Genomic DNA, 12,812 nt, shown 5'->3' with positions numbered 1-12,812 from the left:
CATGTGTGATTTTTTTTTTTTTTTGTTTTTTTTTTTTTTTTTTTTTTTTTTTTACTGTAATAGTGCTTTTTAGTATTAGCTCTTAGATTCTGACTTTCTGGAAACCACTTCTCTTGATCATAGGCCCTCAAAGTAAAGGAATAGGCTTAGTGTCTGTTCTTGTCATTATGATACAGAATGTTCAATGCATCAAAACAGTTACCTCCTTGCTTCAGCACCTGGTTACTTTACACATATGGCCAGAAAGGAGGTGGCATGCTGGTCATAGCCCACAGAACCTTCAACATAGCCTGGTCATCTGAGATGATCTCTAAGAAGTTAAGACTGGGGGTTAAAAGATCTAAAATGATGGTGTATCTGACATAGGGTTGGTGGAGGTGGAAATGCTATAATTTCTTGTTTCTATAGACAAATGTACAGCAAAGAGGCCTAGAAATCTCAGATGAATTATAACTTCATGTCTACTGCACAAGTACATCAGAGGTTTTCTTTTTTTGTTCTCCCAATGAAAATGATTTCATTTCCTAAGATAGGTAAAAATTAGCATGTTTTCCAATCCTACCCTTATATTTACCCACTGCTGCTGTCCTAGTGCCTCTGAGTTCTAACAAGCCAGTTCTTATCATTTAAAACAATGTTTTTTTATGATTATTAAAAGTTAAATTAGCTACTGGAGAGAGCTGTGAGAAACTTCTAAGCAGTTACTTCTAGGAGGAAGAAGCTCTAAATGAACATGAGGAATTTGTTAGCTATAAAGAGGAATTTCCTAGAACACTGATTTTCTTTCTCTTGAGGCCATACAAATACTCAGACACAAGGCAGGGAGATAAATTAGCTGGACTCTCAAGGCCATTCTTTGAGCCCTGAACATCATAAGTATGTCATGAAGGGGGCTACTGTTGATATCAGAGGGTTCCTGTATTACTCCCAAAGCCATGGATTCTACAGGCTCCTCAAAAATGTCCATGACAGGGAGACCAGTGGATACAACCAATAACGTTGCCCATTAGCCAGAAAGTACCTTGAAATAGTCGATAAGTGCTTTTGAGTACTTCACAGCATGGTCCCTTTTGAGTCGAAACATCCGCCAGTACAGGAGAGCCAGGCATCGGTAACTGCAGCAGAAAAAGAGAAATGGGCCCTGAGGTAACTGCAGCAGAAAAAGAGAAATGGGCCCTGAAAGCATGAGTGTGTCCTTTGCCAACAAGACTTAAACAAAAAAAAAAAAAACCTCTTGTTTTTCTAAGGCACTCAGTATTTATATCATGATTATATATATGAAATATTTTTAAACTTACATTTATGTCTGCAAAGTATCTGACCTTCCTTTGGTTCAAAAGATAGAATTCAAAATTTCAAGGAGTTACTCCATAAACCTATCTACCACTATGTCATAGCTTTATTGCATCTTTGTTGGGGCCAAGGGACAGGCTGTTTTCTTCTTCTACCACTAGAGGACAGTCTCTCTCCATGGGAGGAGTGCGGGAGGGCGAGCATAGGGCTTTCCCAGTCACTGGGAAACTCACTGGGGGAATTTCAGGGCAGAGCTACCTTAGTCTAATTTCCGTGGTGTCCTGGACTTCCGCACCGTTGGCTTTGTGGAAAGAATGGCTCTTCCCCCTGTTTGTATTCCCTTCACTTTTAAACTACTTTACTGGACTGTATGAGTAGTTCAAACTAATATATATGAATATTTTACACACAGTAAAATCTCAACGCTGAGAGTATCATTATTTTATTATTTTACATTTATTATTTACATTTTTGTGTTCTATCTTCTATAATATTAGGTATTAATCATCATTAATTTGTTAACCCTAATAATGGAACTTTACATTTGAAAAGAACAGAAAAAGCATTTCCGGAGACATACCCTACTCTTTTCTTTGGTGCTTTTCCCTCAGTTATTTGCTAACTCAGATCTGGTGCTGACATGCTAGAATCCCAATATACCAAGTACAACTTACTAGTGTCTTCTGAGCATATCAAATTGCAGATGGTGTGATAATGCAAAACTACTTGAGACCCTCTCTTCTGTGAATGTTGCTGTTATTTTTTTGAGACTCAATTCTCTGACTTACTCTTATCAGGTAAGAGTAAGAACTGATAGAGTAGAACTCTTATCAGGTTCTAGAGTAGAATATGAACCACTGGAGGGCAAAAATTGTTGGATCTCTAAACAAGAGGAACCAAGACATGTGTTTTATGATTTGGGAGAATGGGGTGAGGTGTCCCAAGGAGATATAATGGGGAAAATTATTATTATTATGTTCCCATAATCATTATCATTGTAGTCACTACAGATACAGAAAAAAAAATCTATTACATGTTGGTGAACAGTTTAAAAGAAATGCTTCCGTTATTACAGTGTAAATAAGCTGCTTCTTTGATGTGTTGAGAACTTCAGGGCACCATCCTGATTCAGTCATAATAATCCCACATGTAAATGGACTAATGGGTTATTTTGATTGTGTCTAAAGTGTCAAACACAAGAGAAATTACATTTGGCACAGTTCACATTCAAATTATTAAAACACAGATCTACCTGACTTTAAAGTTGTGCATGCATTCATGTACACAAACATACACAGAAAAAATTATCCTGTGTAATGGACCTGTTGATTCTCAACCACCACGAATTCACATCATGCTTGGTAGAGCAGCAAGAAATTGTGTGCGTTCACCCTAGCCACCATCAGAACTGCATTTGTTTTTGCATGTTAGAAGGTACTAGAAAAATGTATGCATTTCAGCACTTGGTTTGCCACTGAAGATACACATGGCCGTGGAGGCTATTTTAAGTCGATATCCCGCACTTACCATAATGCAGCCAGTTGTTTGTCCTCCGGTGTGGCATTAGGGCCTGAATGGGTTTTTAGTCTCATAGCATACCTAGGGAAAAAAAAGAAATTAAAAGCCAAAGGAAAAAAAAGCTTTCTTGTTAACAACAGAACATCTTCTATGATGGAAGTTCTCTTTGCCCTAAAACTTAGTTTTTCATAGCACTTGCTGTTAATTCTTTCTTAAAAGCTAGCTGATGCTGCCTCATTTCCCCTGTGCATTACACTACTGTGATGACTAGAACAAAGTGACTTTTATGATTGTCCAGCTACTTTCTGTCTTTTAACAACACAAGTTCAAATGCTACTAGTGGTTGAGAGTGATGCCAGTTCAAGCATTATCCATGAATATAGGGACACGTCCATTTTTACGAATTTTGACTTGTGGCCGAGTGGCTGCAATCCTTCCAAACCAACCTCCAGAAAAATGTTCACTCCTTGTACTAACGTGGATGCTTGGATTCATTCGCCCCCTTTTTCACTGTTATGCAATTCTTACTTCAATGACTGTGTAAGTGTCCAAAAAAAGGTGGCTCTTTTGAACTTTACTTAATCCCATTTATGTCTCTAATCAAGGAGACTATGGCCATTCCACTCTCCCAATCATATACCAAGTTATTTGCAGACTCTTTGAGAGAGCGAACACATAGGTGAAATAGTCAGAGTTCTGGGTTCAAATTCCAGTTCAGCCTCTTATTAGTTGTGAGAGCTCAAACGAATGTCATTAAGCCTCGATTTCCTTACTGATAAAATATGATGAATACTGATTACACAGCATTGTTATAAGGATAGTATTTGTGAAGGTCATTGTAAATTGTTCAAGATATGATGCTGTTATTATACTAGGTCTACAACATGCAGATTTGTAGTATCTCTGAATATCTCTCTGCACAGTTTTTCCTAGTGGTTGCTCTGGGTATTTACAATATACGTATGTGGCTTACCACAATTCATGGGTATTAACATGCTCCACTTTGAGTGGAGCATGAAAACTTTATTTCCATTTATGTCCCTTTACTCACTTTTAAATAACACTGTCTTGAGTATCAGATGGTAGTACAGGTTTTTTTTAAAAAATCACTGAGTACGATTTATAAAACTCATGAAGAGGATAGTTTATTGCATGTATCCACATTTCTGTTCTTCCACCCTTCCTGACACTTCAATATTGCTTCATTTGTCATCTGCTTTAGTTTGAAGAACTTCCTTTAGCCCCTCTTTATAGGTTAAAAATAAATACTTTTAGTTTTACTTATCTGAGAATATTTTTATTTCCTAGTCATCCCTGCATAATGAAGTTTCCCTGCATTTAAAATTCATTTTGATGGGATTTTTTCTTTCAGTACTTGAAAAATGTCATGCCACTCCTTTCTGGCCTCCATGGTCTCAGATGAGAAGTCTGCTGTCATACGAGCTGGTGTTCCCTACAACTCTCTCTGGTTGTCTTCAGGATTTTTTTTCTTTGTTTTCAGTTTTCAGAAATGTAGTTATGATGTGTCTTGGCATGCATTTCTTTGGTTTATCCTACTTGGACTTTTCTCAGCTTCTTCTACCCGTAGGTTTGTCTTTTGCCAAATTGGGCAAATTTCAGCCACTGCTTCTTCAAATACTCTTTTAGTCCCACTCTCTTCCTCTCCTGAGACTTCAATGAGACACGTGTTGGATCTTTTGTCACTGTGCTTGAGGCTCCATATATTTTTTTCAGTCTATTTTCTTTTTGTTGCTAAGATTGGGTAAATTCTATTTTCTGTTCTCAAGTTCACTGATTCTATCCTTTGTTGTCTTGCTAGGGAAGGTCTTCAAAAAGATGTAACTGCCAATTGACCTGTGAACTGGACCTGGATGATCAGGGCTCCTCATCTCCTCCCTTTTCCTTGAAATGTGGGTTTCGTTGCCTTTTCTGCTCCCAGAGGCTGCTCCAAGGACACACCCTTGAGACAGTGTGTGGTGTTAAGTACACCATCACAGTATACTTGAGTGAACTCAGCTAAGGCCTCCATATAAACTTTTTTTTTTAAATATTGATNCTGCCCATTTCTCCACTGGGTTGTTTGTTTTTTGGGTGTGGAGTTTGGTGAGTTCCTTATAGATTCTGGATATTAACCCTTTATCTGATATGTCATTTGTAACTATCTTTTCCCATTCTGTTGGTTGCCTATTAGTTTTGTGGGTTGTTTCCTTTGCTGTGCAGAAGCTAAGGCCTCCATATAAACTTTAAGAATTGGTGGGATCCATTAATTTTATGGCCACCCAAGAGAAGTCTTATATGTAAATTCTCTTTTCTTATTAGACCTGCCACCTACCAACCTGCCTCTTTTCCCATTGTCTCCCTGGGCCCCATGTACGGGGCCTGGCTTTAGATTATACCTGGGAATATCCTGAGAAGGTTATGAATGAGAACATCTCCACCACTGAAACTTGGACATTTGGTTATTATCTTAGGAGAGACAGGGTCCTATTTAAATCTTTTTTTTTTAAAAGGAAGTCACCCTGTTCAGGTTTAGCTGGCAGGTCCTGGCCTACTTCTGGGCTGTAGTTCCAATTACAATTTAATTTTCAGAGGCTTTGTAGTGCCATTTTGATGTGTGGTATAGGGTTCCACTTGCCAGTGTCCCCAGTCACTTGGTATCCCTTGGGGAGAAAGGAATTCTCCTGCCTACAGGGACAAAGAGAACAGCTTGAGCTGGACAGTTGTGGTGAAATCCCCCCTTGCCAGTGCTCCCAGCCTCCAGTGGCTCTCAATGGGGGAGGAGAGTCTCTAGCTTGGTCAGCAACATGCAGATATTAAGTAGTAAATTAGTTATTTTCTAACTCAGATAAGAAAAATTTCTTTCATCTTAGTTTTCTGAGTAGTTCAAAGGATTCTACTCAGTCTGAATTATCTAGAAAATAGGTTTTGTTCTCCATCATGCAATGATACTTATATCAGAGAACACATCAGAGTCTTAACTATGGTGCAGGGCAGGTGTAGCACGTCAGCACGTCCAGGTGTATTTGACTGCCATCAGGCTTTCACTGTTGTTTGGGTTTGTTTGTTTTTAAAAATCTGAATGCCTTTAAGGGGGCCATGCACACTGGAGTTCACCATAGGCCGTGTGACTTGCTTATTTGTTCACTCCTCAGATATTTATTGAGCACATACTATATTCAAGAACTGTTCCAAGGATTCGGGATACATCAGTGAACAAATCAGACCCCTTCCAAATTCCCTCCTCAAAGCACTCACATTCTAGGACACGTTACTACTTTGTGTCCATCTACTTTCATCATGTTCTTCCCTGAGTGCCTGTCGGTTATCTGAGTCTGTGTCTTGTTCTGAGGAAGGAATGTGAGGATCTAGGGTCTCATAGAGTAATTTTACTATGATGATTTCTTTTTTTCACTGACAAAAATAGCATACATACCATGCAAATAGTATGAAGGAATCACTAATACATTGATGTGGTAGAAATATTTTAATAAGAAAAATGACTGAATAGTATTGACTTTCAAAACATTCTTAAGAGGTGCTTTTTGAAGAGGATATATTCTCTAATGCTGCGGTGACAGTTTCAAAGGCTAGAACCTAGTTACTGAAGGAGAGTGGTATAAAATACCAAGTTGTATCTTTATAAAATACCAGATGAAAAGGGCTATAACCCAAGGGGACTAGAAATCTTTCATCGGGAATGGTGGGGCATGTTAAAAGTATCTAATCTTAGGTGGCAGAGAATTCCAGAATTAGAAAGTCTCTTAAATTTAGTTTTGAGGAAGAATAATTTCACATATAGGTATTAGATATTTTTCCAAGCAGTTGACCAACTAGAGACATAAACTATATGACAAGGTTTTCAGTAGGGCTCATGGATGAAATTTCCTTAATGGTTCACTAAAAAGACATTTAAAGATGTGCCTTTCTGGGTCTCCATGATGGAAGACAAGGGTCTCCCACGCAACCCCTTGATGTGCCCATGTCAGAAACCCTGCATCTAAAAAAAAAAAAAAAAGAAACCCTGCATCTGCTCATATTACGTGTCTCGACCCAGGTGGGGGATGGTACTCACATTCAGGTCTAAGACCAAAATAACATCAGCAGCCTCTGAGGCACCATATGATAGGGTGGCTTTCCTTTCCTGAAATCCCACCCCCTACCCCGAATCTTCTTTCCTCTCATTAAATACTCCTGAATCATTTACTGATGGAGTTAGATTTAGATTATACCAACCTGAATCAGGTTAAAAAAAGAAAAAGCAGCATAGGTGTGAAATTAGTTCAAAATCTGCCACTTCCCAGCTGGGTGAAGTAGGCAAGTCACATCTCACTTGGACTCAGCTTCCTTTCTGCAGCAATCATGGGTTAAAGGGGCTTTCCTGCTCACTCACAAAGAGAGCAAAGGAGGCAGGGTGTGTAAAAGCACCTTGCAAAATCTTATGTTCTTCTTTGTGAGGATGAACGTTGGTTCCTGGTAGCTGATAGTGCAGGCTGGCATTCTTTTCTCTGTATTCAAAGTATTGACATACATTCCTCACCCCTTGCACTCCCCCAGCAAGACATTGTGCTTACCTGATGAGCTCTACTGTTTCCGAATACATTGTATAGGGAGATTTGGATTCCATTGGGCCTTGTTCCATTGCATTTCCACACTCAATAAATGACAAAGCTGCTTCGGCATAATTCAAAGCCTTTCCAAACTTTTCCACCTGATCAACAGAGTTAATACAGTGTCTTCCTTAAGTATAGTTTTTAAAATGGCATCGTCACATAGTCTATATGCTTTATTTGAGAAACCCGACTTTTGAGTTCCAAAACCCTGTGAATGGAGCCCAGAGAAGAAAGAAATAGGATGCTTCCTTCTCTAGTTATTTTTGCAAATTGCTACTGGTTTAGGGTAAGTGAGTGAATGGTTGTATACAGAATTATACCAGATCTATGCAAGAGCTGCCAATCAGAATTGCTCGGAACTACATGGTTGTTCTAATTTCCATTTCCCTCTTTCTAACCCCTAAGTGCTTGGCAACTTCACTCCTGTCCCTCTGCACTATGCCAAATAAAACATTATGTGTGTGTGTGTGGGGGTTATCTCAAGTTGTCTAAGTTTATGTTAATTTCTTTCCACATCATTGAGGGTAACCAAGAATCAACTTCATATTCTCAGGTTCTCACAAATCCGAACTTACACATCAAGTTCCTGGTTCCATATACATGTTTTGTTACTTGCTGTGATAATTGCGTATTCTAAGTTTTGATTGCATATACTCTTCCTAGCTCTCACATACTCATTCATCAATCAGAACAGAATTACACAAATTACTATTCTAAGTCTTGCCTCTGAAAACAATTCTCATTAGTAATGGATACCTTAGAAAACTGCAATGTAGAGCAAAACACTTCCTCTTTGGCAAACCAAGTTTTTAAATAGCTTATAACCCTAACAAGCTATACAGAAATATTTCTTGGCAATGCTTTCAAATTAAGGAAGTTATTTCATTCAACAAGTATTTTCCACAGCATTCAGTTCTGTGCAGGATGCACTTGACACAAAAGCTCCTTTTAGGAATACAGAATAAATTTGAAGACAGAAAACATGCATCCACAAGATAGTTCAAAGTGCAAGGCAGTTTGTGATTAACTAACAAAATATAAAGCAGAGAGTACAATGCAAAGAGATGATAGGAAGGGAGCAAGTCATTGGGCTGCAGAAAGGCTGGGGAGGCTCAGGGAGGAGACCTGAAGATGGCCATACGATGGAATGGTATGGTTTGGCTGGATTTGGGGAGGAAGCTGGAGGTGTGAGTAGCTGTGAGTGAATGAGTGTGTGTGTGTACACATGTGTGAGGCTCTGCTGCTGAAAAGTCCCACCGGCTGGCATGAGTGAGGTGTGCTCAGAGGCTGGGACGGCACCAGTGTGGCTGGAGCAGAATGTTGATAGGAAAGGTCAGGTGGGATAACATGACACAGAATGAACACTCCTGGTAAACCCTGGATGATTCAGGCAGAAGATTTCATTCCACTTTAAAATTCCATGCTCTTCTGTGATGGCGATCATGCATCAGCTTCTTGAGGTGACCAGGACTCTCCATCAGACTATGGGGTTGTGAGGACAAGAACTGTACCTCCCACTTCCCTTGTCTATTTTCTGACAACTCTGCCTATTTTCCCTGCACATCAGTGTACCTAGACAGTGATCTTCCAACAAATAAATGTTTGGGGGGCAACATCAGTGACATTGGGAGAGGGGTACATTTATGATGTAAGCATCTTCAGCATGGAATAATACCCTGAAGGTCATCTGAAATGCTTTATTCGTCTCAGTTGGGAATGCTGGAGGGGAACAGAACTGGAATTACCAGGTGGAAGTCTCTTTGGATGAGACCTTAAGATGGACCAACCATGTGGTCTTTTTCAGAAAATCCCAGAAGTTTTCTATTTCTTGCCTACAAGGTTCAAGCTTTCCTAAACAGGAGACTATCCAAGAAAGAAAAGCTATTTTTTTGGAAAATATCAAATCATGGTGACTTTAGGGTCTTATGTGCAGCATAATAGTTTCTGTGTTGTACAGTTTCCGAGGAAGTATTAATTTTGGCAGATAACCTAGGCAGAACATGAGTCCTTTTGAAAAGGGATTTGATCCTGGGACCAAGCCAAGGGTTGGCCAGGCTAACAAGAGAGAAAAATGCAAACCCACCCACTGACTCCATTGCCTCTAGTTACTATTCAAACCTTAGAACTAAATTGAAATATTCATTTATCCGGGACTTTCTCCCAGTCAGACATTATTGGTTGAAGTCATAATTTATTGGGCTATGAGCACTTGATTATATAAACATTTCTCCATTTAACAGACCCAGCCATCCTTGTAATAGATTTTATAATTACCCCAGCTATATTGCCCCAGCGATGAAGCTGCAGTACAAACATAATTTGGAAGAACATATCTGGAAAGAAAAGGGTCTTACCATCGCATCTGCTTTATGCTTCATTCGTTTAGCTTCCTGCATAAAATAATCTGCACTGCGTGGCCTACAGGAGAGAATATTAAATGTCATTATTGTGTAAGTGCAAGATCTTTTAAAAATATTCTTTCCTTTTTGCTCAAACTTTAATCACAATTTAAAATGGATTTTAATTTGTTTAATCTGTTTAATATGGAATCAAGCATTTTTGCATTCCCAAATTACTGCTTGTATGTAAAGTATCACAATTATTTTTCTCTTCAATTAGCTATTCAAAACACATTCAATATATGCAGACAGTTTACATTTACAGTGGTTTTAACATGGTTCCCCAGGGTCTAATTTGTGAATCAGATTTCTTATTGCATGGTTAAGAAAACAAGTAAAAAAATCTTATTTTACATGGTATTAGTATAAAATAATCCCTTTTTAATATAAAGATCATAAATATACCTCATAATAATTGCATAGATATGTGTGGGCAAATATATTTATGTATTCTTATGAAGGTTAAGTTGTTATTTATATGCATAAATGGCACCTACAGTTTTGTGTGTGTATCTATATCTAATTATTTTAAGGCTTCACAGTGAAACATGAAAAGAGGTAATACTGTATGATTATGTTCCAGTTATAATGAAGTTAATTGTAAAATGATGTCTACCTTGTAACAATGCAAACGTGGCATGTATTCTCTAGAGTTCTGATTAGCTAGCTGGTAAACATTAACAGCAGACATGTGCATTATTAAAGCAATAACCCTGGCCAGTACTAACTCTGCTGGGAGATGAAGGTAATTAATACAGAGACTGATCTGAGTGTGTGTAATGACCCCAAGTTACATGAAGCTACTCATCAGACAGTACCTTTAAATGCTTAGTCTGAAAGATTTTTAAAAATCTACATAGTCTAGGTGCCATCAGCATAAACTTTTTTTATATTATGGGTCTTTATATAATCAACAAAGTTGACTTGTTCATGAATATCCAATATAAGCCAGGACTCCCTGATTGAGAGTTAAGACATAAGTAGTGATATTAATCATGGACTGACTCACCTATTATTATATGCTTATTCTGAACCCTCTTCTCTGAGATTTTAATGGGTCTTTTTCCTTACCGCACTATTAGTGGTCAGAGAATCCTTTTATCCGTAGAGGTCAAAATGCTTAGAAAAACCATGCATACAATGACAATGACATTGCAATCCCAAACTTTTACCCTCATTTTGATGGTTTTAATCAATCAAACAAACCATGATCATAACAAATAATAATTATTATTTTTCATAGCAATTAGTCTCAAGTACAAATCACAGAGGCCAAAAAGGACCTTGGTTTTCTATCTTTCATTTCCCTGTAAAATACTGTCATTCTTGTGATAATGTGCTGGGAATATTTAACTTTTCCAACAAAGAAATGAGGAACATAGCTGCAGAAGTCCCTTAATGTGTAAAATTAAATTCCCTGTCTTTGGCTCATCAGCCTTCTATCAATCTTTCTGTCACCCAGGCCTGAAACCTTCCATTCATCTTGATGGATCTTTGCAGCAGGTAGGGCCCAAAGGTTCTGTCATAGGAAGGCCCTACTCCTCCTATAGGCTCTACTTTCTCTAGTTCATCTCCTACATGTTCACACTTCTTCCATTTGAATGGGTTTTCACCTTTACATGGTGGTTTTCCCTTTGTCCACACATTGACCTTTGAATGCACACTGCATACTGGTCTTGGATTCCAGTTCTGGTAATTTACATTATTTTGCTGTTGCTATCTTTGTTTTTTTAATGAACTTTATTTTTCAGAGCAGTTTTAGGTTCACAGCAAAACTGAGTAGAAAGTATAGAGAATTTAGAGAGTTGTCATATACCTCGTGCCCCTCTCCCACCAGTCTACCTACCTTACCTACCTTAACAGGCTTCACCAGAGTGGTGGGATATTTGTTACAATCAATGAACCTACACTGACCCATCATTATCACCCCAAGTACATAGTTTACATTATAATTTGTTCTTGGTGTCACACATTCTGTGGGTTTAACAAATGTATAATGACATTTATCCACCATTAGAGTATCATAGGGAATCATTTCACGGCCCTAAAAATCCTCTGCATTATTATTTGTGTTCATCCTTTTGTGGAATGCCTCAGTGTAGATGACTAGACTCTACCTCTAGCTCAGACCCAGACCTGACTCCTGCCTGAGCTTCTCAGGAGAGGAGTTCCAAGGACCTCATCAATTTCTCTTACCTGTTATCAGATGCTGTGCATGCATCCTTGTAAACATCCTTCCTTTTCACAGTGACTACATCCACTACCCAGGCCTAGGCTTTCATCATTTCTCTTGGTCTCTCGTTTTACTCCCTTTTGATCTATTCTGATCTTTAACCCTTGGCCAGTGTTTGTAATACATGGCTTTCATTAAATCACCATACTACTCCCAGACCTAAAGTCAGTCCCCAGATCCTCCAGGATCAAGTCTCAGTTCAGGCCCCCACTGATCTTGCTAACCCCTCAACTGTATTATTTACTCACCATGGCCCTCAGCCATGGCCAGGGGTGGTCTCCTCCCTGTGTTGCTTACCTGTCATCTCTGTTTTAGAAATTCTCTGCTTATCCTTTTCCTCCCACTTGGAACATTCTGCTCACTGAGTGCACATTCACTGAGTGCTTTCTATGAGCCAAATGTTACCTCTTCCTCAAATTCTTGTGCCATAAGGCCTTCTTGGGAACTCTGGTCCATGCTCATATGGGTCTTTCCTAGATACCATTTACTTATACTACGCGTCTAGGCATTTCATTACCTTCGAAGCTGTATGGCGACAGTCACTGCATGTGGGCAGCACTGTAGCTGGTACATTTTCAGCAGGGACTATGCTGGGACATGTTTGATCTTCCCCGCCCTATAGTCTTAGGCACATTATAGAAGGTACATGAATCCCCCTTGAATAGCACTGTATTCATCTTGAGCTTAGAAGAGAGTGGTGGCTTCTGATGGGGTGCAACATCACAGCCAATGAGGCAGAGGACGTCTCCATGGCAACTT

General features: G+C 38.9%; 1 protein-coding gene across 1 annotated transcript in view; it reads right to left on the bottom strand.

The window, feature by feature from the left end:
• Nucleotides 1–12,812, bottom strand: part of AFF3 (ALF transcription elongation factor 3) — a 434,327-nt gene that overhangs the window by 5,982 nt on the left and 415,533 nt on the right. Inside the window, exons 19-22 of the mRNA XM_077749191.1 lie at nucleotides 9,776–9,839; nucleotides 7,383–7,519; nucleotides 2,821–2,892; nucleotides 1,022–1,115 (exon numbers count right to left, since the gene is read on the bottom strand). Of these exons, the coding sequence (XP_077605317.1) occupies nucleotides 1,022–1,115; nucleotides 2,821–2,892; nucleotides 7,383–7,519; nucleotides 9,776–9,839 (367 nt within the window). The remainder of the gene's footprint in view (nucleotides 1–1,021; nucleotides 1,116–2,820; nucleotides 2,893–7,382; nucleotides 7,520–9,775; nucleotides 9,840–12,812) is intronic.

Source organism: Crocuta crocuta, unplaced genomic scaffold, assembly GCF_008692635.1.
Source record: "Crocuta crocuta isolate KB4526 unplaced genomic scaffold, BGI_CrCroc_1.0 scaffold118, whole genome shotgun sequence".
Taxonomy (NCBI): domain Eukaryota; kingdom Metazoa; phylum Chordata; class Mammalia; order Carnivora; family Hyaenidae; genus Crocuta; species Crocuta crocuta.
This window is presented reverse-complemented; position numbering and strand designations above follow the sequence as displayed.